Raw genomic sequence first — 24,713 nt, forward strand, 5'->3', positions numbered from 1 at the left:
TAATTACTGTGACATTTAATTCCCTTAGACAACACTGTATGTGCTTTTAAACATGGATACATGCACAGTGCAAAAATAGATTTTGCATTTGGGACCAAAAAAAAAAAAAAAGGATTGTCTTGTCTTTCAAGCACACACACACACACACACACTTTGACCCACACATACACACTTTTCCTTAAAGCTTGTATTGCCCTACGACAGGCAGGAGGAGCCTTGGAGCACACAGGTAACTAGTTTTGCCCAATACAGGTGAGTTTTGGTGCTTTGGTGATATTCACCAGTGAAATCAATCTGTCTCCCTCTCCAATCAGACTAAACATCTCCATCCTTAATAGTGACAGCACCCTTGTTGATCATGACCTTTTGTGGTAAAAGTTATAGTTGCCATGCCATAATTTCTATCAAATACACATATTCCATTCCAACATGGTGTAAAACAATGAAACGTAACAAGCACAATACATGCAGTGACTGGCTAAGGAGGTGCTGAGAGACCAAAACCAATATACTGACTGTAACAAACAAATGGTGACTTGGTGCATGATCTTGTACTGATAAAGTGGTAAAGTGGTAAAGTGGTTTATATTGCTTTGGCTTGTTGAGTGCGAAGCCTGCTCATGTCAACCTTCTCTGGTTGTGTAGATGCAGAAGCACCTGAGAAACGCCAGTCTGAGCCAATCAGAGGACGTCACCGAGCTTCAGGGTGCGGGCGGAGAACCTGCCGGCATTCCTTGTTATTTTTCCCCCTTGGCGGTCGGGTATCTGAGGGGAGGCTTTTATTTAGAACCCCAGTGAGTCTTTTTGTGCTGGAAAGTCTGTGTCCTCTTGGTCCCATTTGCCTGGGGACAGGCACTCGTCAGTGGTAAAATCCTGAGGGTTTACCCCAATGTCCAGGACCTGGGGGTTAGTGCGAGACTCAGCGAGTCTGTAGGGACACAACACGGAGAGACAAGATGAGACTGGGACATTGTAAGAATCATAATGCACATTTATGAACACACATTGATAAAAGATGAATTATAAACTCAATGACTCCTCAAAAATCTAGATGAGAAACCACACATGATGATGGGTCAATTCCAAATGAAACCTTTCCCTTCTACATCTCTACCTCCAACTATGGTTTTTGCTTTGTCCTTGAAGGAAAACGTATAGCAATGGATGTGGTCACATGACTATCCAGACAGATGAAGAAGGACAATGAGGTGATTGCCACTACATTCAGTGCATGACATTGTTACCTGAGCAGGATTCAAAGCTATCCAGACTGCGGCTGGGGGAGTGGTCAAACATAGCAAGTCAGGTGAGAGTTTAAATCTTTTCTAAATACACGCATGTGCAGTAACCCACTTTAAAAGCCACTGTGTGAGGCATAATAACTGATTGTTATTGAAAACATTTCCACAGACAAATGGACATGGTCAAGTTCACAACAGGGAAAATATGCCATTCTATATGGGAGTCATGAAAATGGTCTCAACAATTGTGACCTTCGCTCCTTCGCACTCCCCTGTAAGACCAAGCTCCGAACCTGGGGAGATAGAGCCTTCTCCATTGCTGCCCCCACCCTCTGGAACTCTTTTCCCCATTCACTCTGTGCTTGCCCCGACCATCCCACTTTCAAAAACAACTCAAAACCCACCTGTTTAAATCAGTTTTTAATGTCTAACTTTTTATACCTGACTGCGCCCCGCCCCGCTTTTAGCCTTGTTTTTAGCTCTGAATGAATGTATGGATATTGTATTTTAATGCATCTTTTACTTAATTTTTACTCAACTATATTTTAATTTCTTTTTCTCTACTGTAAAGCGTATTTGAGTACTCTGAAAAGCGCTATACATTCATTCATTCATTCATTCATTCATTTTCTACCGCTTTTCCTCATGTGGGTCGCAGGGGTGCTGGAGCCTATCCCAGCTGTCTTTGGGTGAGAGGCAGGGTACACCCTGGACTAGTCGCCAGTCATATACACATATAGACAAACAACCATTCACACTCACATTCATACCTATGGACAATTTGGAGTCGCCAATTAACCTAGCATGTTTTTGGAATGTGGGAGGAAACCGGAGTACCCGGAAAAAACCCACGCATGCATGGGGAGAACATGCAAACTCCACACAGAGATGGCCGAGGGTGGAATTGAACCCTGGTCTCCTAACTGTGAGGTCTGCGCGCTAACCACTCGATTATTATTATTATTATTATTATTATCATCATCATTAAGGATAAAGATTAGGAGTGTCCCAATCTTGTCGCCCATTGGATATCGAGTCGATATCAGTAAAAAAAAAAATTAAAAAAAAAACAAGTATGGGATTATATTGGCCTGCATCTAAAATCTCTCATGTTGGCTCAGATAGTATTAGTCCATTATAGACTCCGCCCCAGCATGTCTATCAAGCAGGACAGACATGCCAGGGCAGCTAGCCGGATAGAGCCTATGTAATAGCATGTGCTCCAGCATACCCATGACCCTTATCCTGAGGATAAGTGGTATAGAAAATGAATGGATGGACACTATCTAGGCAGTAGAGGGCAGTGCAGTCCCCTTTATAAGGAAGGCATAATAAATTCCACTCCACGTCCGTGGTCATATAAAACCACAAAACAATAGAAAGACAATACAGATGTGTATACAAAGTGTATAGTTAATACATTTGAGTGTGATGAAGCCATGACATATACACTATGATGCTTAGGATAACGTATCATTAAGCAATATATGTTTGTAGCACAGTATATGTTTGTCCAACATGTCAATTGTTGGGGGGGGCATAATCTCTGCTGCCACTTCAACCACCTTATGCTGATAGACAAAACCACCAACCTGGCTCTAAAGCAACCTTCAATTTGAGAATAGATCCAAGTGTGCTGATACCAGGAGCATCCTCATTAAATGCAGTGTAGGAGATGTACAATGTTGCAGCGTAATTACAGTGTGTGGAGACAATCACATCATAACAAAGCAAAAAAAAAAAATAGGCCTCTAAATGTGTCATTGCGCAAAATGAGGAGCCTCTCCCCCTTCACCAAATAAAAGCAAAACACCCAGGGGAAATTCATGCACTAATGAGGCCTCAATGAGTCTTCATGGTGGTTAAGAATAAACAGCTATTAACAAATGAACCATGCAAGAGCAGCTGATCACACCGACACATGTGATAGCGCTAATGATACATACTAAATTGGTCAGTTGTACTGAGACACTATGCATGGTGAATGCAAGCTTGAGAAATGCTAATCAACCTAATACACATCAAAAATGATATTGTATCTGAATTCAGTTCAACACAATGCACTTAAAACAACAACCACTAGATGGCAGAAGAACTTCAAACATCAACTGTAAGGCACAAGATCTTCCATTCATCCATCTATCCATTTTCTATACCGCTTATCTTCACTAGGCTCATGGGTATATGCTGGAGCCTATCCCAGCTGTCTTTGGGCGGGGTACACTCTGGACTGGTCGCTAGCCAATCACAGGGCACATATAGACAAACAACCATTCACACTCACACCTATGGACAATTTAGAGTCACCAATTAACCTAACAAGCATGTTTTGGAATGTGGGAAGAAATCGGAGTACGTGTAGAAAGTGCACGGGAAAAACATGCAAACTCCACACAGAGATGCCCAAGCGAAGATTCGAACCCAGGTCTTCCCCATCTCCCCGACTGTGTGACCAACATGCTAACCCCTCAAAGCACAAGACGCACAATTACAATGTTTGACTGATTTCACCACAATTCATAATTATTGTTGATTCAACACTGCACTGCATCACATAGTAAACTGATTTAGAAGAACAAATAGCTACCACAGTAAATACATTCTCCAATCTTAGAATCCGAGTAGGTCTAATATGTCTTATTTTCTGTTATGTCTACTATATTGGGTAATATCAGTGTAAGGGTAGCTGTAGGGGTGTCATTTCATGTCTAGAGAGCTTTAATTATGTCGTATTAATTAATGTTGGAAACAGGTACTCTAACTCTAAGTCTTCCATTTGTAAATAAGGCTACTTCATGGAAATTTTTCACAGTGTGGTCTGGAACCAATTAATTGCAATAAACAAGAGATTACTGTATACATACAACACATATAGATTAACACTACTACTGTGTATTTTTTACGTTACTTTCTGGTGAGTTTGTGCTATACATCCTTCAGCATACAAAGGCAGCATGATTTAGGGAAGGTGTCAAGTGTGTCGGGGGGGCCTTCATGCCGTGCCTGTTGGTGGGAGTCAGATAGGCAACATCTATGCAACCGCTAACAATAACATATCGGCTTACCTTGAGAAAGCCTCATCCAGACCGTCCTCGAGTTCCTGTAGGATACAAAAATGGTTCAATTCTAAGCCATAGTAACAATGTCTACCTACACCTACTGTATTATCTTACCACTCAGTCCACTGACACAAAGTAGGCATGAGTTATGTGGTTAAGAGTTCAGGCTACTCCCTGGCATGCACTAACTTTCCATTTCTGTCTATTCTCAACTGAAAAGTAACTGAAGAGCCATAAGTGAGTGACATCTATTCTCTCCCTCTGAAACTGTATATTAACGATTAACAAGGTTCTACTAACAAGGAATTGTTGGCCCCGTACAGGTGCAGAGTTGCATAATCAATCATCCAAACATGCGATTCCTGTTTTTTCATCTAATCAAGCCTTTGCAGCTGAAACTTACTGACCAGCCCACTCTTTTCTTACCCAAACGGTATTGTTGTTCTCAGCTGCACGATTATGCACCATGAAGGGATTTGATTCATTTTCTATTGTTCCTGAGTGGACCAAAGCTACGTCAGCCCCTTCCGCCAAATCCAGGAGTTTTGTTGTAGCTACATCTAAAAAACAAACACAAAAAAATAATAATAATTGTACACATTTACTAGGTATTTTTTACATATACTATATATGCATAATTGCATCTGCAACAATAACAGCAGCATCTATTCAAAACCCCAGTGATGCCACATGTTAAATTTCACTTCTCCTTATTAAGCACCTAAATGCATCTCATTGAGGCTGCCATCTGGGCATTATGTGACGTTGTAATAACCTCACTACACCAAGTTGACACCATGACCTGTAACGAGATATGCGAATAATGGCTTTCCCTGGTGATTAATGTGTGTCAACCCTAATTTCAGACTGCTCTTTCAGTTAATGAAGTCCATCGAGAACACTAAAAACTCCACGCTGTCTCTAACGCAAACATTGTGGACTACTGCGAAGCCAAACTCCCAACGTCAAAACTCAATATCCTTAAATGACCTTCTCCTGACCTAGCCATTTAATAAAAAGAGAATTGCATTGCCTGGCAATGCAATTCACATCAAACTGTCTCTTTTGTCAGCACAGACTTTCAAGTAGTCACATAAATGACACTTTGGATGATGATGGATCTTATATTTGTTATAGTAGAAGTGAGTTGCAGATAAAAAAAACACTCAGCAACTGTTAAGGTGCTGGGAGAGAGTACAGTGTCACGTCTCATGGATAAAGCTGACTCACCACTAACGGCGTCACTAATCCCGAGTCTCCCTGACTCAGTGGCATGTCGTAGGATCTGGCCAAGTAAAGGGTGCATAAATATAACCTTGTGATGGCTCCAATGTGTCTCTGCCATTTAAGGCGCACAAAGGCTTACACCATGTAATTATGCCAATTGTATTTACAGTACAATAATATTTTGCACTGGTATCCCAATGGCACATAGTCTACTCAGAGCCATAAAGTAGAATCCAAATGCCCCTTTTACCCCATAATTCCTCTAAGCTTTCTTCATTTTGACGCCTTCAGTGGCACAGCCCAAGAACAGCATCAGGATGGATTTTTTTTTCTTTGTAGCTGTGGGCCATGCTGCTGGAGGGAGAGTTACAAAGATAATGCTTTCACATATCTCCACGCCCTCCATCATTAAATGAATCAGGAAAAATGTGAGCATTTGATGTGGAGAGTGTGACAGCAAAAGGGCATGCACAAACACACTCAGCGGAATGGCTGTGTGGCCATTGTGCCACTGGCAGCCGGGTGCGCCTCATCTCAGCCTCGACAATACCCACAGCTAATGATGCCTTCAAGGATGTCTAGCTCAATGAGATGTCAACAACTTCCTGTTTAGAAGGCACAGATAGTGGAATCATTGCGGGGTGGTTTGAGGGATCAGTTTGAACAATGTGACACAAAGAGCATAAGCTACTTCTGCGATTTATAAACAAGTGTATGCTGTCATATTGTATTTTTCCACATGAATGAATCATAACAGCGTTTTATTATAAAAGCACATTTAAATCGGTTGTGATTTTCAGCACATTACAATGAAGCTGAGGAGAAAGAAGACACAGGCTGTCAGCTGACCTCCAGCCTCAGTGTAAGCCAACCGTTGACAAGCGGCTGAATACTCATTTTGAAAGGCAGCATGATGTTAGGTGACAGGACTGACCTCCTCCCTTCAGGCTGCCAAGGCTTGCTGAGCTGTCTGAATGGGAGCTGTTGGCTCCTTCACCATCTGAACCAGATTTCACTCGCTTCTCCTTCTCTGTGTGGGTGGAAACACAAGTGTCCAAAGGGTGAGGACAAAGACATGCAGGAGAGCTGTAACAATACAGTGATTACCCTTGTGACTCAATTCAGCCAGCCGCTGAAAAATAAATGCGCCAAATATTCGTATAAAACAGTTAAACAAATCAGTAGGAATAATCGGGAGATAGGGTTTGCATAATTATTGAGCTGAAATGAAATTGGCAATCACCCCCATTGTCAGCGCTTTTTCCTATTTTTCTAATCTGCTATGTGCATCACAGCAACAGATTCACTGGAATAGTATTTTTGGATCCCAGAAAGTAGTCTCTTTACAACTGTGCCCATCCTCACAAAATATACCACAAGCATACACCAATCTCTGGACTTACGCAGCCTGACAGGTTAAAGCAATCGTGCTAGCGGTATCACCATGCTTAGTCAGACTTCTAAGATGCTAAAATAGATTAACAATAGTAGTAGTGTTTTCTCAGCTAGTACAATAAAATAAAACATGGCTGCATTCTACTCCTTGTTCCATGAGACTAAGCAGCCTGACCGATCTGTCCTCGGAGGTCCTGGTTGTGATTTGATTGCAACAAACAGAACTCCATCTGAAGATTATGCCTGTTAAGAGTCAGTACACGTCATTTTCTTCAATATTCTATAAATGCACATATGTTTTGAAGAAGACTGGAGCTGTAATATGCAGAGGAATGTGGGTCAGGAGAATGTGGTCGACTCCGCAGAACCACTGTGGGTGGTGGAAGTCTTTGCCTGCCTACTGTGTTTCTTCTATAGAAAGCCTTATCCTGTTCAAACCCTCAGCTGCCTTGAAACTTCAATGAAATTGATTCAAGTGGAACACACTAAATATATTATTTTTAAAAACATATATTCTCCCTTCCACACCCAACTACCAGTAAGCATCAATTTCTCTTTAATATTTGCTAAGAGTGGGTATGCTTAGGAAAAGGCTTACAAAAAAGGTGAGACACTTGCACCCTTTCCATCTTGAGAAAATGACAGCAATCTCCAAAATGGTGATGTATCCACATGACACAGACTTCTAGTCCGCAAAGTAGAAAACGACAGCAGGGTTGAAAAGTGGTCTCCTAAAGGGCTGAATAAATAAGATTGCCTTCCGATGAGGGCCGCACAATGGTCACAGTCATGAAATCAAGAATATCTCTGGTTGAATTGCCTTTGGGTATCTCCGGGTGGAGGTTGCATGTCGTGCTCATGCGTGTGTTTTCTCAATGTATTCCAGTTTCCTCCCACATTCCAAAAACCTGCATGTTTCCTCCATTAACTGGAGACTAAATTTCCCAAAGGTGAACATATGTGCATTAGCTAGGATAGGCTCCAGCACACCCCAAGAGGCATTGGAAAAGAATGAATGGGCCTTCAGATGAGACAAGTTAGTATCAGTAGCATATTTCCTTTCAGATTCACTATACCAACACACCCACCCTTCTCCGCTCTCCCCCCTTCCTTATCTCCATCTATCTCCTCTTCATGAAAATAACTCACTTAATTCACAAGGTACCCTTGGAGGCAACACACACAAAAGACTAACATGGCAAGAAGCAGTGATACAAATATGATACCTTCCTTGCCACCAATCATCTAAAATGAAGTCACATATGCAGTAAATTAGATGAATGTTCTGCTGAGCTGTGTGAAAAGAACAAGCTGTGTGTGTGTGTGTGTGAGTGAGAGAGAGAGACCCTCCTTACACAGCAATTTGATTGTCTGCTGTGTCCACAGCGGTGCCTGCACACACGCCTGTGCTCTTGATGTGGTCTGAAAAGGTTGGATGATTTGGCCAACAAAAACAAAAACTATAAATAAACAATGACGACAAATCATCAGCTGATTTATATTCTCAGCGGAAAGGCAGCACGGCAGATTTACAATAGTCTAACCACCTCTGCGCCTGAGGCTATAACCTTAGCGCTTTCCTACCATTCCCCCCCGGTTGATACTCTGAATAGACTTTAAACAACATAATTTGAACATAAAGAGGAACTGCTTTGTGTTTGTGGATTATGATTAGTCCCCTCGTAGAATATCAAATTGCTGGATCAGTCAACATTGAGTGTTATGTTTGTTTTGCCACAATGCAAATGATTGATATTGTCAAAGAGGTACACATAACAATATGTGTATGTGGTTGTAGTTTGTATTGTTTTTGAACTAGAGCTGTTCTAATATTTTGTGCCTCTGAAATGTTCTATACGCCCATAGACTGTGATTGATTTTGATTGAGTGTAGGTGCTCCACGTTGCCAGTATGAAACCTGGTAGTATGAGCATACAATGGGAGAAAAAAAAAAGAATGCATATGATTAAGGAAAAGTATAACCAAAGTAGGGGAAGGAATGGATATGAGGGGCGTGTCCACTCATGCATCACACTCCTCTTGTGGTCGGGGGCAACCATGCGTACCTTCCTTGGCAGCCTGCCAGAATTCAAACGCAACTCTGAAAGCCTGAGCCACTGTTAGGGTTACCGCCTGCGCCTGTTGGGATGAAGCACAGACAGAGGGAAATGATTAAAGGAAGACAAATGATAACTACTGTATAATAACTCCTAACTCTCTCGGCCAGGGGTCGGGAACCATTTTGGCTAGGAGGACCATGAACGCTACATATTTTAAAATTATATTTCCATTAGGGCTAGATGATATTTTAAATATTAACATTAAATAATTCTAAAAGTGTGCATTATTAAGCAAGACCAACAATTTTAGAATATAATAAGCCTCTGAATTAATTCCTTATTTTTAATTCTAATGTTCTTATACTGAAGCTATCTAATAATAAATAAAATACTTCTTACCAGTAATACAACTTCTGTCTGGTGCTGCATGGTTTTGCACCGTACTCTGTATCTTCCTTTCTTTTTACCATCTTTGTTGTCATATAGGGTTGGCTCTGCAGATTTAGCGAGCTGACTATTTGATTAAAAGAAGGGGCGTTTACTTCTTGACCCATCAATGACCCGAGTAGGTTACTGCTTTATCCTGTAATAATCGAGTTTTGGCTCTGGCCACCCACAATGCAGTAGAAAATGGATGGATGCATAAGAAAGTTTTATATATTGAACATTATTTTTAACACTGTGTTTTCTATAATGTTTTACTTGAAAATGTCAAATTCAAATCCTGTTAAGACATGTCTGGAGCCGGATGCAGTCATCAAAAGTGCCATGGGTTTCCTACCCCTGCCCTAGGCTCTTATGTATGTCGTATGGAAAGGATATTTAGGTAGAGAGCTATGGATTGAGTAAAAGAGGAAGTGACCGATAAAAGAAAAATACAAACTTCCTTTCAAGAAGGAAGACGAGTCACCAAGACCTGTTGTTTATATAGATGGAAAGCTACGTGGCATTTCGACAAGAGCTAATTTAGTGAGGGGAAGGAAGAGGAGGGTGTGGCTCACTTGCTAGGGAAACCTCAAGGGAAGGAGGAAATGATGACAACCTATCTTCCCTTCATGTTCTCCCTACTCATCTTTCTCCTGACTTAATGCCTAAAGCGTTTCAAAAAGAGTGTGGTTCTTGTGAAGAATCTGAACAACAATATGCATGTTGGTTTTTTTTTAACAAAAGGAGCCTCCGCAAAAGCAATGGATGTGATTGCCTTCCATAAAAGGAATAAACAATGTCTGAATTGCTTACCACTTTTCTCTTTGTGCAGAGGAAGGCATGACACTCAAGAGTCTCGTTATGCTGGCTCTGGACGATGTAGGCAAATACTTTATCGTGCATTTTGTCTGCTGTGCAATAAGAAATTCTGAAAAACAAAAAAATTACATTTTAGAAAGCCATGATGCACTGACAAAAACCTAAAGTAACTTCATCCAAATTTTCATCTAATGTTACTAAACAAAAACTCCCAAAAACTTCCTTCGACCTGTGTTGTAAATCTTGATGAGGAGACTTAAAACAATAAAAGGAAATTGTGTAATGAATGCGTCCTTTGTCTGTGCTGTGAACGTCAATGTACATTGATGACAAACATACTTATCTTATAATGGTCCAGACATAGTAAATCATTAAGACCAAAAGAGAAAAGGTTTGGAGCAGTTTAATGATTGCAGAAGCCTAATACTTTCAACAGAGATATTTAACAGCAAATGTTTGTAATTGAGGGTATTTGAAAATGGGGTGTCTAGTCAAATCCATTTCCTTTACTGATCATCCATCTTCTTAGACTATATCTAGGGAGGAGAATGGAGATGGGCAAGGGAGATACAAGCTCCTTTATGTTTTCACAGTGTTGAGGACATGGCAGAATACATGAAAAAGCCACCTAAGGTGACTTCCACTTCCACTAAAAAAAACAGAAAGAAGTAAAATACTTGGAAAATGAAGATAATATTTAACAAGCAATAAAAAAATGGCAGGTTGATGAGCATAACTGTTGTCAAGGCTGACTGAAATGATGTTTTGCCATTCTGTCTCGGTCCTCCTTTCAGAGTGAAATGTTACTTGGATAAATCCCAACACTGCAGAGAGCAGATTTAATATAGATAAATGGTGTAAAGCTGAGGCATTAACACCATCATGAATGGAGCTACAATTACTCTGAGACATAATAAATCAGATGGGAAAGCTTTCTCTCAATTACACCCAAAGTGACATACAACATTAGGTATACCTGAAGAAGGTATACCTAATGCAATACATTAGGTATACCTGTATAATATATACTTGTATAATGCAATACAACTATTATGTAAATAAACAACCTTGACACGACACTACTACTACGTTAAAATTTTAATAGCCAGAGAGTTATTAGTTTAACGATAAGTTAATATGGTGGTTGAAGTTTGCAGTGGTAATGACTGCACAACTGTGTTTGGCCCAGCCATGTAGCGAAACAGTAACTGTAACCATACAACCATGTTGAAACTATGCATACAATTTTGGTGATGGTTTAATTCGTGTTGTACATATACACCAGAGTACATCACATAATAAAACGGTGCTTTTATTTTGAACGCGGGTAGTGTGTCCTCCGGAAGACTCTATACCGGTATATACATTAACTCATCACACAGCAACTTAACACTGAAGGTAGCTAGGAAAAATACAATGGAAGCACCAATACGAGTTTAAAAAAAAAAAAAAAAACTCTTCCCCGTAATGCATTGCATCCACGCAAAGCATTCATTCATTGGTGCCTGCCAGTGCGCTGCAATGATGTCAACCTCCCTCTGGTGGACAGAGCCTTCTTTGTAAGGTGACACAGAGTCATACTGCTATATTGAGTAATGACAACATCGATTTTAAATGAGTTGACAAGCTTGTAATGATTTGTTTTTTCTTAGCTATAGTAGTAGTATGTTCAAATCTGTTTTAATGTGTAAATTTACTGGGTCCAATCTCGTACACACAGAATTGTCTAATTGTTGTTGTAATGCTTGATGCTCCTTAATGTGATCATGGAAACTGTAGTTATTTTTGCCATAAATTAGCCACATCATTAAGCCGCTGGGTTCAAAATGTGTGAAAAAAGTAGCATCTCATGGTGCAGAATTTAGAGTAACTTGTTAATTATGTCCAAAACAAATAACCCATACCACATCATAATGTTGTACATGTGGAGAAAATTTCAAGTCATCACCTTAAGGCCAACATAGGCCATGCAGGCTGAGGCAGGCAAGAGTTTTCTGTGAGAAGTGTAGGAATGTTTAACTTATGTGTCACCTGGGTGTGAGAGGATGTGAGCTTGTCAATCAGTCATACCTGCTCTAAAGCTCAGTCATACAGCTGTTGTGTGGCTCCCAAGACATACGGCTAACAGATCCACACAAATGCACTGAGAGCCACACCTATTGATAGTTCAAAACGATCCAGTGACGCATGGGTATAGGCATGTGATTTAAAAAATTCTTTTAGTCTGAGAAATAAAATTGAGACTGACAGTGTTTAATAACCAGGACCGCCCAGCTGAACCATGAATTCAAAACATGTCAAGAAGTGACTGACCTGTAAATGGAAATGTTTTCTATCAGCTGGTTGGAGGCACTGTCGTAAAGGATGATTCCACGAGGGGATACTGTTAGCGAGACTTTCTGGAGTTTTTTTCCACTGGCTTTGGCCTGGATGAAGAACAAACGGGTATAAACAATATGTACTTTATAGCGAGACAGTCAGATAAAATTAGACTTCCACAATTTAAGAAGATCTAACATGAGAGATACATTTAAAAAGGAAACATGTATGCATTGGTATAAAAACGCTTAGATTCACACTGTGGTATTTATTAGGGGTGCAGGCCCACATGAGGAGTTATGACGGCATATCAAAACAAATATATAAGCAATTAAAAAAACAGCTCAAATGAGGCAAGATTCTACTGCAGGTGGGTTTGTATGAGCAAATCAAGCGCTCCTTTTCTGTAACATGCTGTAAATGGCTGGTCATAACTTCCCCTGAGCTCACTTATAAATTCCAGTGAATTTATTATTGCTCTTTAACCAAGCTATTTTTTTTTTCAGATTACTCAAAAAAATACAAATCAGTACAATAATCGATTACGAAAATTGGTATTGTTTGCAGCACAGGAAGTTATCGGTATACATGTCTGGGAGGGGCACAATATTAGGATTATTCTATTGGTACTTTATGGTTCGATTCACTAAAAACAAATTATCCCATTTAGTAGACCTGCATTGGGGTGCATTCACTGTGGGGGGTGAGAAGATTAAAAGCCTCCTCTTCCTTCCTCTCGCCATAAATCTCCAAGTCCTAAGTTCTACCATTGTTTCAGTGCTAACTAAATTATCCCCCCGAGCTGCCAGATCCAATAACAGTAAGCCTTTTCTAGCATGATAAAGCTGTCTGAGCCATATACTGAACAAATGTCCAAACTAATTGCATTCTCATTTAAATGTCAGCCTGAACCTCGGGGGGTGTCGAGGGGGGGTCAAGAGCAAGCAAACAGTCGGGAGCAGGAGAAAAACATCCATCCCTCCATTCATTTTCTATGCCGCTTATCCTCACTCGGGTTGCGGGTATGTCGGAGCCTATCCCAGGGTGTACCCCGATCCCAAGTACAACCTGGATTATATAGAAAAACAACCATTCACACTCACATTCATACCTACATATGGACAATTTGGAGTCACCAATTAACCTAACATGCATGTTTTGGGAATGTGGGAGAAAAACCACACAAGCAAGAGAACATTCAACATTGTCCCACGATTTTGAATGCTATTCAATCATGTTCTTATGCTTACTCTATATATTTTGGAATTATAGATATGTATTTGTGTGTTTGGTATCTCACTGTTGCCACTATTCTCTTGACAGCAGCAGCAGACAGCTCTTCTCCTTTGGGTTGCTCAACCATTGTGACCCCCAGGTACTTGAGCTGGAACACCATGCCCTCCAGAAGGGTTTCCCTCGTGTCTGTCCAATTTTCAGGAAGCTCTGCAAATAAGAAATGTTGATGAGATACACGCTCAGAGACACTTTCCACACTGTACTCCAAGTCAGCCTGGGAGGGGTGCCCTGTTTTAGAGTCACAACACTGAGACTGTGCACTGCAGAGACTTCTCTCAATCAACTGATGGCTGACTCAACACAAGAACATTTGAGAGGACTGTCAATGTCATCACGTGTGCTTGTTATGGTCTATTTGAACTGAAACTTTCAGGCAAAGTGAAGGTTCGCAAAATAAAATCAGTCACCAATTTCTGCCCTACCATGCATCCAACATTCAGTGACTTTGGAACCATACTGCTTAACCAACCCTAATGCTGCAAAGAAATGTCGGGGGAACCATAATTATGTTCTGTATTTTACTTCCACATAACCATGCCGACTTTTTATGTGACACAAAGTGGACACAAAGGCAGTGAGTGGATTAACCATCATGTGTAATGTGCTTTAAAAAAAAGTATTGTATTTTTATGACAAAACCTCCTGTTAGCATCCTTAGCTCACTAACAAAATGCTAACCGGGACTGGAAGTCAGCTGTGTCACCCGTACGTGATGTCATCAGCAGTTGATTCTCAAAAATGTTAGCAACAAACACATTTTGATGCATAAAATAATTTAAAACTCATATACGGTTGTTCCTCAATTTCAGGAGCCATTCTCTCATTCAATGTCAGCATGGCTACATTCTTACTTTCCTGCAACCCAGACGAAGATAAGTGTTATAATGAAGGTAACAGCGCATGAATGAATGAACAAAAGGAACGAGTCAAGTGCCAGGAGTTTCCACTGCTGTACACACACACACTGCCAGGAGATTGCAAACAATTTAGTCCAAATTGAATAAAATGAAAATTAAACACTGTACAGTACTTACATTACTTTGAAATGTGATGGAAAATGTGCTATTTTTAGACTGGAGCATAAACCCAGCAAGCTCCTTTGTATGGAATGGTAATAATCTATGTTCGTATTGGTCACATTTGCATTTACACAACCAACCCCCATCCAGGCCTTCCACTGCATCTCACTGCAGCACTGATGCTGATTAGTGCAAACTTCAAAGGCTTACTGGCTGTGCTGGAGCTGTGGCTGCCTGGCCAGTGAGCACGGCTCGCATGGGTGATGCCGCCTTGAATTTAAAAACAACTTGTAATGGGCAATGATATTTGCTCAATGGGTGCGGATTGCCTTTAGAGAATAGGATAGGATGCCAGCTGCTTTAAATGTAGTTTTCATTTAAGAATCATTTTGTCAAAATCGTTGGTTTGAGTGGTCTCATATTGGCAACCAACTTTGCAGTCCTGGCAAAGCCTTGATCCTGCTTACAATTGCCCAGTTCACACCAACTCTGCACACAATTAAAAAGGCACCACATACACAACAAAGACTCACTTATGCATAACATTGTAATGAGGTGGTGGAATGGAAAATATTTAACAGATCAAATCTTCATGGAACCAAATAAATTAATGTGTTACTTCCATTTGGGCTGCAACTAACAATTATTTTCTGGAGTTGATTAATTAGAAACGTGTCGTTTCAATTAATCGGTTAGGCCGTGCACAGACCAAATCAATCTGAACCAAACACAATTAGTCGTATGGTCCACAAGATATGAGAAAAGAGACAAAAATGCTGATTACTGTTTTCCCAAGTCAAAACAGGTCTGCTTTCACGAATTAGTCAACTAAAGAATTTTTTTAATTCAAATTTGAGAGGCTGAAATCAGATGTTTTCATTTTAAAATCATAAAATGATTAATATTATACCAAAAGAGTTGTCAATTACTTGCATAATGGATCATCAATTCATCGATTAATTGTTCCATCCATCCATTTTCTATAGCACTTACACAATAACAATACACGGTCCATGCCTTGAGGTGGTTGTGTTTTTCCAGCACTAAAGCTTCCTTTTACTTTGTCAATGTTATTCAAGTATAACACACAGGAACCCCCTGTGAAAACAACCAAACTGACCATTGAGTAGGGATTATTTACAGTTATGTTGAAATGTAACCAATCATATCTGCAGCAACGGCTGTTAGTTGAATACGGTGGACTTTGGACTTGAAAACCCTAATTCCTAATCCCACAAACTGTGGATCAGAAATGTTCTGGAGATGCTAAGTACACTGCGCATTTTGTGTAAATAATCCATAGTAATGTGGTAACAAATGCTGCAGAAGAGTGGCATGAAATACTTTGTTATGCCTCATTCCAATGATGGAAATGAGTCATAAAACAAGAAGAACAAGCAGCTGGGGACAGACAAGGTGAGGGGAATTACAAAATGTTTCATTTACAATTAAATTGGGCCAAAACATTCAAAGCAGTAATCTAACTGCAGCCTTCCAAAAATGTAATTGACGGGACAGTTGAATTCCACTAGAGTTAAATAGCAGATAAACAGGTTACGCTTTGTAACTAATACAGTTATTACTATGGGATGTCCAGCAGTAGGGCAAAAGTTACGTTCATAATGTGCCAAAACCTCCAGCAACATCAATCAAAATATGTTCAGGCTCTTATTGACAAATGATACACAATCAAGTCACCAGAGCTAAGAGCACATTAGTAAGCTACTAAAAAACAGCATGTAAATAAATCCTATCCTATCCTTTGTGGCAAAAGCTCCAGCAGTCTCCAGGAGCTACACCTGTAATAGTGACAGATTGCCTTGTTAAGATTTGAAAGGTGCTTCTGAGTGCTTAGTGCATGTAGTGCCGTACTGGCACTCGTCAACGAGAATCACAGCACATTGACCTCATCTTTTTCAATCTAATATAATTGTTTATTAGGTTTGATTTGGTTTTCTTCTTGTTTTAGGTTAGATCCAGTACTTGATTAGTTAGAGTAGTTTCTTCATGTTATTTCGGGATCAGCAACCAGCTTCAACTGTGAAATGGCATTATTAGATCCCAATTGGGATAGCAGGTTAATTTAGAAACTGCCGACTCAGACAAAGAAAGATACCTGGAGGCGCAAACAGACATAGCATTAAATTATTTTAGAGACTGTGGAAAAATTATTTCATTATGCAACATCTTCGACTTCCATTGCAGCCTAATCTGTGGCTCTAACCAACTCATTGTATGTATTGTATCATCATGTGCTGATTCCAGTGCATATCGCAAATGACAAGCATTAGTTGTTGAGGATATTAGTCAAAGAGAGAAGTGTGTTATTTATATAGTATATATATATTTATATAGTATATTTATATCGGATATTAGGCAATAAAATGAGTATCAGATTATGCCAGCCTGCATCTAAAATCTCTAATATTGGCACTACGACACAAGTAGTTGATTCCAGACTGATTCCAGTCTATCCAACAGCGGCTAGATAGAGGCCATATGATCGTAACAACATGTGCCAATGTAGGAGTGACGTGGAGGAGAATATCAGTGATTTTTCGTTATGTCCGAAAAAAACGATATTGCAGCAAAGTGCAAAGCTTGTCATGCACAAGTTTTGCTGTGGTGGAACATAACCGAGGAAGTTTAACAAGACCAAAGTCATTGCGGTTTTCGAAACATGGGAAACTCCAAGGGTACAAGAAGAAGTCATTAGCTAAAAAGTAAATGGGTCTGGTTTCCCTCATACCTCCTGTTGCTGATTATTGTTCTCCAAGTAGTATCACTTAATCAAGCTTTTTCTAACATTCCACACTACAAAATAAGTAGTTTAAGTATGAATGATTCATGTCGATATCAGTATTGTTCACTATTCACAACTGCAAAAGTGAAAAAGTTGTATCGTTAACACGTGGGGCACCTGTCACTGGACTTGGCTTGTACAACGGATGACCCGATACTATTGTTCATTGATAGTTGCTAAGGAACGGATACAGGAAATGTTTTACAAAACTATTTAAAGCTCGGGTGTGTGGCTTTCTGTGAGAAAAACAGAACATTACTACAGAAGATTACAGGCAGACTAGCTGACAGAACAATCAATACAAAGTAAGTAAGACACACAGCCAGTGGAGACCAGTTATGGCTAACAGCCTGTATCCTCAGGCACCCAAATGCTCCTCTAGTTTCATCCATTATCGCAGCAGGATTGGTATGTCCTGACATGTTCAAGTGGAGAAATGTCCCCAAATAAAAGGAAAGTATTCAATGGCTATGGCTAGGTTGACTCCTAAACGATTTCAGATTAGTAAAAAAGGATTTACAGAGGAAGAAAGTCTTACAAGCAAAGTTTATGTCAAAACACTGCGACATGTGTTTCTCAGAGTCTGTTAAACCCTCTCCAAAACGGCAATGTGGAGAGGGAGCCAAGTGGAATGAGTGGTCCTGCCAGTCAAGGATTATCGCTGATGACCATCTGAGGCCAGAATGTACTCAACAAGAATCATGGTTATGAAACCAGAACAGAAACAGAAACAGAAACCCGGGGTCACCACACAAGCAAATTAATCCCAACTCAGCAAATACAGAATCCAACTGCTTCAAAACAAAAACTTTTATTATAATTATTAATGTTGTGCCCTGAAGTCACTTGTTTTAATTTATTTGCATTTTACTTTTTTTAAGTAAATGTTTATGGTGTTGTGACTTGAGTTGCAGTATTAGCCAGAGTAGACGGCATTAAAAGCTGTATTTATTATTCAGTTAGAAATAATTCTGTTACTTTGTATATTTATTTTAAATACATGTTTAAATACATGTTCCACTTCAATCATATTCTAAGATATTGTTTAAAAATTTATTCTTTTCGATAATTTCAAAGGTGTAATTATGATACCATGACATTTTTGCCCAAGGTTATCACATACCGGCCAATGCCTCGTATCGACGTGACGTCAGTGCAAGATGGCGGCACATGTATCTGTATGCTGACTGTGTCTTATACAGTCAACTTTCTTACAATCCAGCCTCAAAATGTGCAGTGAGGTGAACACTAGTTAATATATGACAACAGGCAAGCAACGTGGATTACGTAGACGTATTTTAGAGAAATGCCCTCTCCAACCGCTAGCTGGGACGGCCGAGGAGCCCGCACTGCAGTGGGGCCAAGTAGCACTGCTAACCGCTTTACAGGGAGATGGAGGCAACATATTCAACAGTCAAACTGCATGCTGCAGTATTTCATCTTATTTTACACGAATACAGTGCAACTGAATGTAGGACGGCACTCTAGAGTGCAAACCAAACAAAGCACGGTATGCAGTTTAATAGTCTTTTGCGTTCATTGGGTAATATTTTCAGAGGACCTGTTAAGATGACCAGGAGATTGCTTCATCAACTTAATCAGAATCTCCAATGGATCCACCAGACACCCCCACCTCCTCAGGTACCACGAGGTTGACTAACAGGTTGGACAAAAGGCACTAAGGGACAAGTGGTGAACCCACATACCGTATCTTCATATAATAAATACTTCAACATAACACAAACAAAGTTGGGCCAGGAATTCCGCGATGACAAAAGCACACCAAAGCTGCTGACGATACAACGGGGATATGGCAAGCATCTGGTGGTCGGGCCTGCACCCATGGGACCCAGCCGGGCACATCCCAAAAAGGCAACATGTGCCCCCCCTCCAAGCACTCATGGATGGGGCCAACACTGAGTCACTTACACAAGTGAAACAAATCTTAGGGTGTAAAGTGTGCCCACGCACACCAACTCAACACGTTTGTTATTGCATCGACCACACTTACTTAAAAGACTGCCTGTGCAGTTATTAAGTTGTATGAGTTTCAGGTTCTCTCACTCTTAAAAAGCTATATAATCAGTAAAAAGTAAGTCATTTGCCACGCCAAACAGTATTAATTCCGAGTGTCGTCAAAGTGTCAACACCATCACACGTCTACAGCACGTGTTAAACGTGATGCTGTTGAAATGGGTTCCACTCACACTCCCGCCTCGTCACCCATCTGCTGGAGTCTGTGGAGCAAATATCCTGATTTCAATATTGACAAACCAGCTTCATCCTTGACCAAGGTAACACGCTCGCTTTGCTGTCTCCCACTCATTTCAGTACAGCACAATATGCAGCGTCTAAAAAGATCCTCCTGACCATTAGAAAAAAACTGGTAGCAATAAGTGCAGAGCAGGGAAGGACAAAAATGTAAACTCAGCAGAATGCCAAAACCCAAATGAACGGTTTGAAAAAAGACAGGAAATGACATACTGTAGTTGTCGCATTCTTTCCCACAAAGCGACACAAGACTGACATGGGAATAGTCATGTACAAGAAATAGACAGTTTGATTAAAACAAAAGTGGAAGCTGCTAAAATACAACTCTAACAGTGGAAAACAAAGAATGCAACTCCACACACCTCCTGCACACCAGCAAAGGGATTTTTCTCCTTGGGCAAGGCCAGCCAGGCCCACACATGGGGGAGAGCAATAATACTCCTAAGTTCAAGACGTTGCTCCAAATAACAGATGATGCAAGACGAAAGCTGTATGTATATATTAATACATCACCTGAAGGTAGTTCTAAATATAAGATTCCAAGTTTAAATTATGTTTGGTCCCAAAATCAAGTCCTCACCCACATACAAAATTTCACAAATATTTGTTGTATTTTAAATTAATATCATGAAAGCTTTGGAAGCAGGGCTCGACAATAACGATGTACCGATGGCCCGGGGCAAGTTAAAACAAAATTCGGGCAAGTAAATCTAATCAGTGATATTCCCGTCGGGCAAGTGTACTTTGGCATGCCATACTGCCAAGAGTTTTTTTTTAAAGCGGTTCTTGTTGGGTGTTGGTAAAACACGGACTGCGTAATTCCGGTGGTAATTTGCAAAGCAATCCTTGCAATGGACCAATCAGAATCGTTTATTTAGACCACGGTTCGTAATCCACAGTCCGCGTTGTACCCACACCCGTTGTTCGCGATCAACCAATCAGCGATCGTTTGACTACGAAAACATCAATCATGGCGTCGCTGCCAACATCGTCTAATTCTGAAGGAAACAGCAAAAAGTGATGAACCAGTGCCTCCTAAACAAGTATTTTATTAGCGGCAGCAAATCAAACGATGGCACAGGTGAGTGAATCACATTGCTGTGACAATTTGAAGTGGTCACAATGAAACACCACCGATTAGATCCAATACCAAGTGCTGATTTTGCACAAGCTACAAAATCTAGCGGTTCCATTTCTCTGTGGATTTTTCGCACCTTTGCTTCACAAATTATTGTTTGACCATTGAGCATTTTTTTTTTGATTAAAAACACTTTACTAGTACACAAATGTGTCTATTCAATAATGTTTCATTGTGGTGCACAACTTATAAATATCACTGCTTACTACGACTACGAGGTGTAAGGTATTATTTATTTTATTATTTTATTTATTTGAGATTCTCATGTGATGCCACAAAAAATTACATGATATCATTATGGCAGTCTTTTCATTTTACATGGGGCAAGTTCGGGCAAGTAGTTCTCACCTTAAGGATTCCCTATGGGCAAGTTATTTTGGTTTTTAATGTAGAGCCCTGGGAAGTTTATGCAACAGCATAAATTGTAGCCAAAAATCGATATTTTAGTACTGTTTTAGCCTGAAGGCCAGTTGAGTCACAGTTCTTGTGGTGCCGCTAAAGCATTGCAGCTTCAGTCATTTGTTGGTCCCCAAGCTCTCTGACCGCTGCCCGGTTAGATGTGGATGATCCCCACTGAAGCATGCATCATTCCCCCCCCAGGGAGGAGTACTGTGCAGTAGTCAACAGGGGCAAACACGCAGCATCATCATCCAAACACAGAAATGATCCAAAACCAAAAAAATGCTCTCCTGGTTGGTCAACTTCTATTATGTTGCATCAACTTTCAGAATTTCTCTCACGTTTGTTTTTGCTTTTTTTGCCATTAATTTGATTGCAACATTTTTAAGATTCAGAATTTTACAATTGCATTTCTTTTATGGTGTTTTGGATTGTTTCTGAAGCGTCTGACCACTGGAGAGAATTCCACACAAAAGCATTGATTACACTGTCTGACATCTTGCTGCCAAGTGCACCATTGTGTGTGTAGGGTAGAGGTCAGGCATGGGACACCCCCCCCCCCCCCTTTGTGTGAGCAAATACTGTATAAAAAGGATGCAGGATCCAAGTCATGGAGTCATAACCGTCTACAGGTGAAGTAGCTTTTGCGATAATGAAAAGTCAAAGTTCTAAAAAAAGATCCTTTGTTGAAAGATCATTCATTTGACTCATTTTTGTTTTACATGGTGAATCGCCTAGCAACAGTGGGTTGCTAGGATTGTACGGCCATGCCAGAAATACGGCCACTCATTTCCCAGCCGGTACCTCTGTTGTAAAGCTCATACGTGACGTGGCAGGCAAATACCGGGTTTTTAGCTCCGAGAGATTTGTTCCACGCACCCATGTGGACAAACAGTAAAGCATACTCGACCACCCGTGAGACATTATTAGGAAGGGCACGGCTAGTGTCAACTTGCTTCTCCCCACTCAACGGATGTCCATTATCGAACTACGAGGTGCTGTCAAGTTCAAAAGCATAACAAGACTTTAATTGCCCACTCAAGTCCACTCTTGTTTGTTGCAGTTAGCTGCTTTGTCAAACACCAACCAGGTTGACTTTTAACTTGTGCCAACAAGTGCAGCTGGCGATTTTAAGATACGCGCCGGTTGTCCCTCTGCTGCTAGCTCGGCGAAGCCATGTTAGCACATGCTAGCGCCTTCTGTTAAGGAACAGACGCCTAGTAGACATTACATGTACTTACTTTTATGTCTACCGCCTCCCCACGACTGTTTGGCGATGCTGGGGCTTCGTATTATGGCTCTTCCAGCGGATTTCAAAGCGTCCATGTCGCGGTGTCAAGTGGGGCAAAACCCCTGTCAAGCCTCACACAGTGTGTCGAAACGGCGCTCCTCCTCTTTAACTTTTGTCATCTGTTTTTGTACCTTCCTTCCGAGCGGTTGTTGGACAGATGGCAGATCAACATGCTCTGCCCCCTGGGCGGTGTTACGTGTGTAAATTGACCTGATCGTGACGCCCGGCTGTGGAAAAACGTGAGAGGAGCGGTCGTTGTAGTGACGCTAGCATCCCCGGCGGGCGGTGCTTTAGATCGTGCATAGAAGTCATTTAGTGTACTTGTACGCTAATGCAAGGGTGTCCAAAGTGTGGCCCATGGCATATAGTACGTAGACAACAAGTTGAACAAAAAACTCATTTTTTAATATGAAATATTTTTTTTTAAATCAGTTAAAATATAAAATATATTTTTAAAAATCAGTTAAAATATAAAATATTAAAAATATTAAAAAAACATATAAAAAAATATATAAAATCAGTTGATATTAATAAGTATAAATAGCACAAAGCTTATGTCTTAACCTGCACACATATTTTTTTTCTCCCAAAAAAGTCAGTTTATTCCACAGAGTCACCATTAACCTATAAATATGTGCTAATACAAGTAAAATATACAGCACACCATTTTAAATGTTTACGTCTTCAAGTTTCACTGATACTTTGGATTTTTCTGTGAAGCGCTGAGATCTCACACTTTGTTCAGTGGTCATTGAACACACCATACTTGTTTTATGGTCATATTCATTTTGTTTTTACAAAAGATTTTTTAGTATGTGGGCCTTGGTACAAATAAATTCAGCATCATTTGTGTACATTTTAGAATAATAAATTAAATGTGCTGATAAATTAAACTAAATATGATTAAGGTTAGTGCAGTTTTAAATATACAGTGATAATAAATATATATTAAAAAAAACATTGGTTTAGATTGGGTGGATTCAATGGTGGTTGGAAAACATGACATTTTCTTCATCAGTAAACCTTTTGAAATAGTAAATCAAAGCCAGTAAATGAATCACTCTGGCTTTGAAAAAAAAATCTAGCAAGACAGGATTTCAGAGAGTCTGACAAGCTCAGATACAAAAGTGCAACAGGCTAAGACGTCCCCAGGGATTTACAGTGTTACATAACAATCTCACAATCTCTATTCTCAAGCTCTGGTGGCAGTGACTAAGTGCAAGAATGGCTTCATTCAGAAGAAACAATTATAGACAATCATTACTACATGAGCATGAGGGTACAACTACAATGCTGTTGAAATAGTGTGTATTTGATGCAGTAACAATAAGAAGCAATAAAATATGAATGAATAACTCCTTAAAAATGGAACGTTATGATGCAGCTTTGAGATGCATCATAAGTACTACTTATTCAAACAGTGCAATACTAAATGCTTAGTGTAAGTAGCTGTGAATGTACTACAAATTACTGAGGAGATTTACCCTGATTTGCTCCTTCGCTGTACCGGTTTATCAAGACTATTTGGCAAAACCTGCAATGTGACAAAGTGCTGAGTAAATGTTTCTTTCAGGCATTGAAACTGGGTCCTTATCACATCAACATTCATCAGGTGAGTAATCAGTAAAATCGGAATGTGTGGCACCTGTGGGCTCCTTTTTCATGTGGTTATATCTTAATTTAAATTTGATCTTTGTATATAATTTTGTAGAAAGGCTAAAAATGGTGATATATATATATATATATATATATATATACACACACAGTGTATATTGTATAAAAGTCTCTTCCTGATTTCTTACTTGTTTGCATGTTTGTCACACTTAAATATTTCAGATCAAACAAATTTAATTTGTCAATGACAACACAACTATACACAAAATGCATAATAAATATTATTATTAAGGGGAGAAAATCCAAACCTACATGGCCCTGTGTGAAAAAAGTGAT

General features: G+C 40.0%; 1 protein-coding gene across 2 annotated transcripts; it reads right to left on the reverse strand.

Annotated features, from left to right (window-relative positions):
* Positions 1-22,961, reverse strand: ldlrap1b (low density lipoprotein receptor adaptor protein 1b). Of its 2 annotated transcripts, XM_058090539.2 has the most exons (10): positions 22,714-22,961; positions 13,847-13,989; positions 12,541-12,653; positions 10,222-10,336; positions 8,989-9,061; positions 6,462-6,557; positions 4,727-4,860; positions 4,307-4,341; positions 1,245-1,276; positions 1-928 (listed from the first exon to the last, which is right to left on the reverse strand). In XM_058090539.2, exons 1-10 carry the CDS (start codon positions 22,796-22,798, stop codon positions 882-884), a joined length of 873 nt encoding a protein of 290 aa, XP_057946522.2. In that variant the 5' UTR covers positions 22,799-22,961; the 3' UTR covers positions 1-881. The 2 variants fall into 2 exon arrangements, with proteins under 2 accessions (XP_057946522.2, XP_057946521.2); XM_058090538.2 differs by lacking the exon at positions 1,245-1,276 and having other exon boundaries at positions 22,714-22,958.
* Positions 22,962-24,713: the final 1,752 nt, after the last annotated feature.

This window comes from Doryrhamphus excisus, linkage group LG14, assembly GCF_037039965.1.
Source record: "Doryrhamphus excisus strain RoL-2023G ecotype Guam linkage group LG14, RoL_Dexc_Guam_v1.1, whole genome shotgun sequence".
Classification (NCBI taxonomy): domain Eukaryota; kingdom Metazoa; phylum Chordata; class Actinopteri; order Syngnathiformes; family Syngnathidae; genus Doryrhamphus; species Doryrhamphus excisus.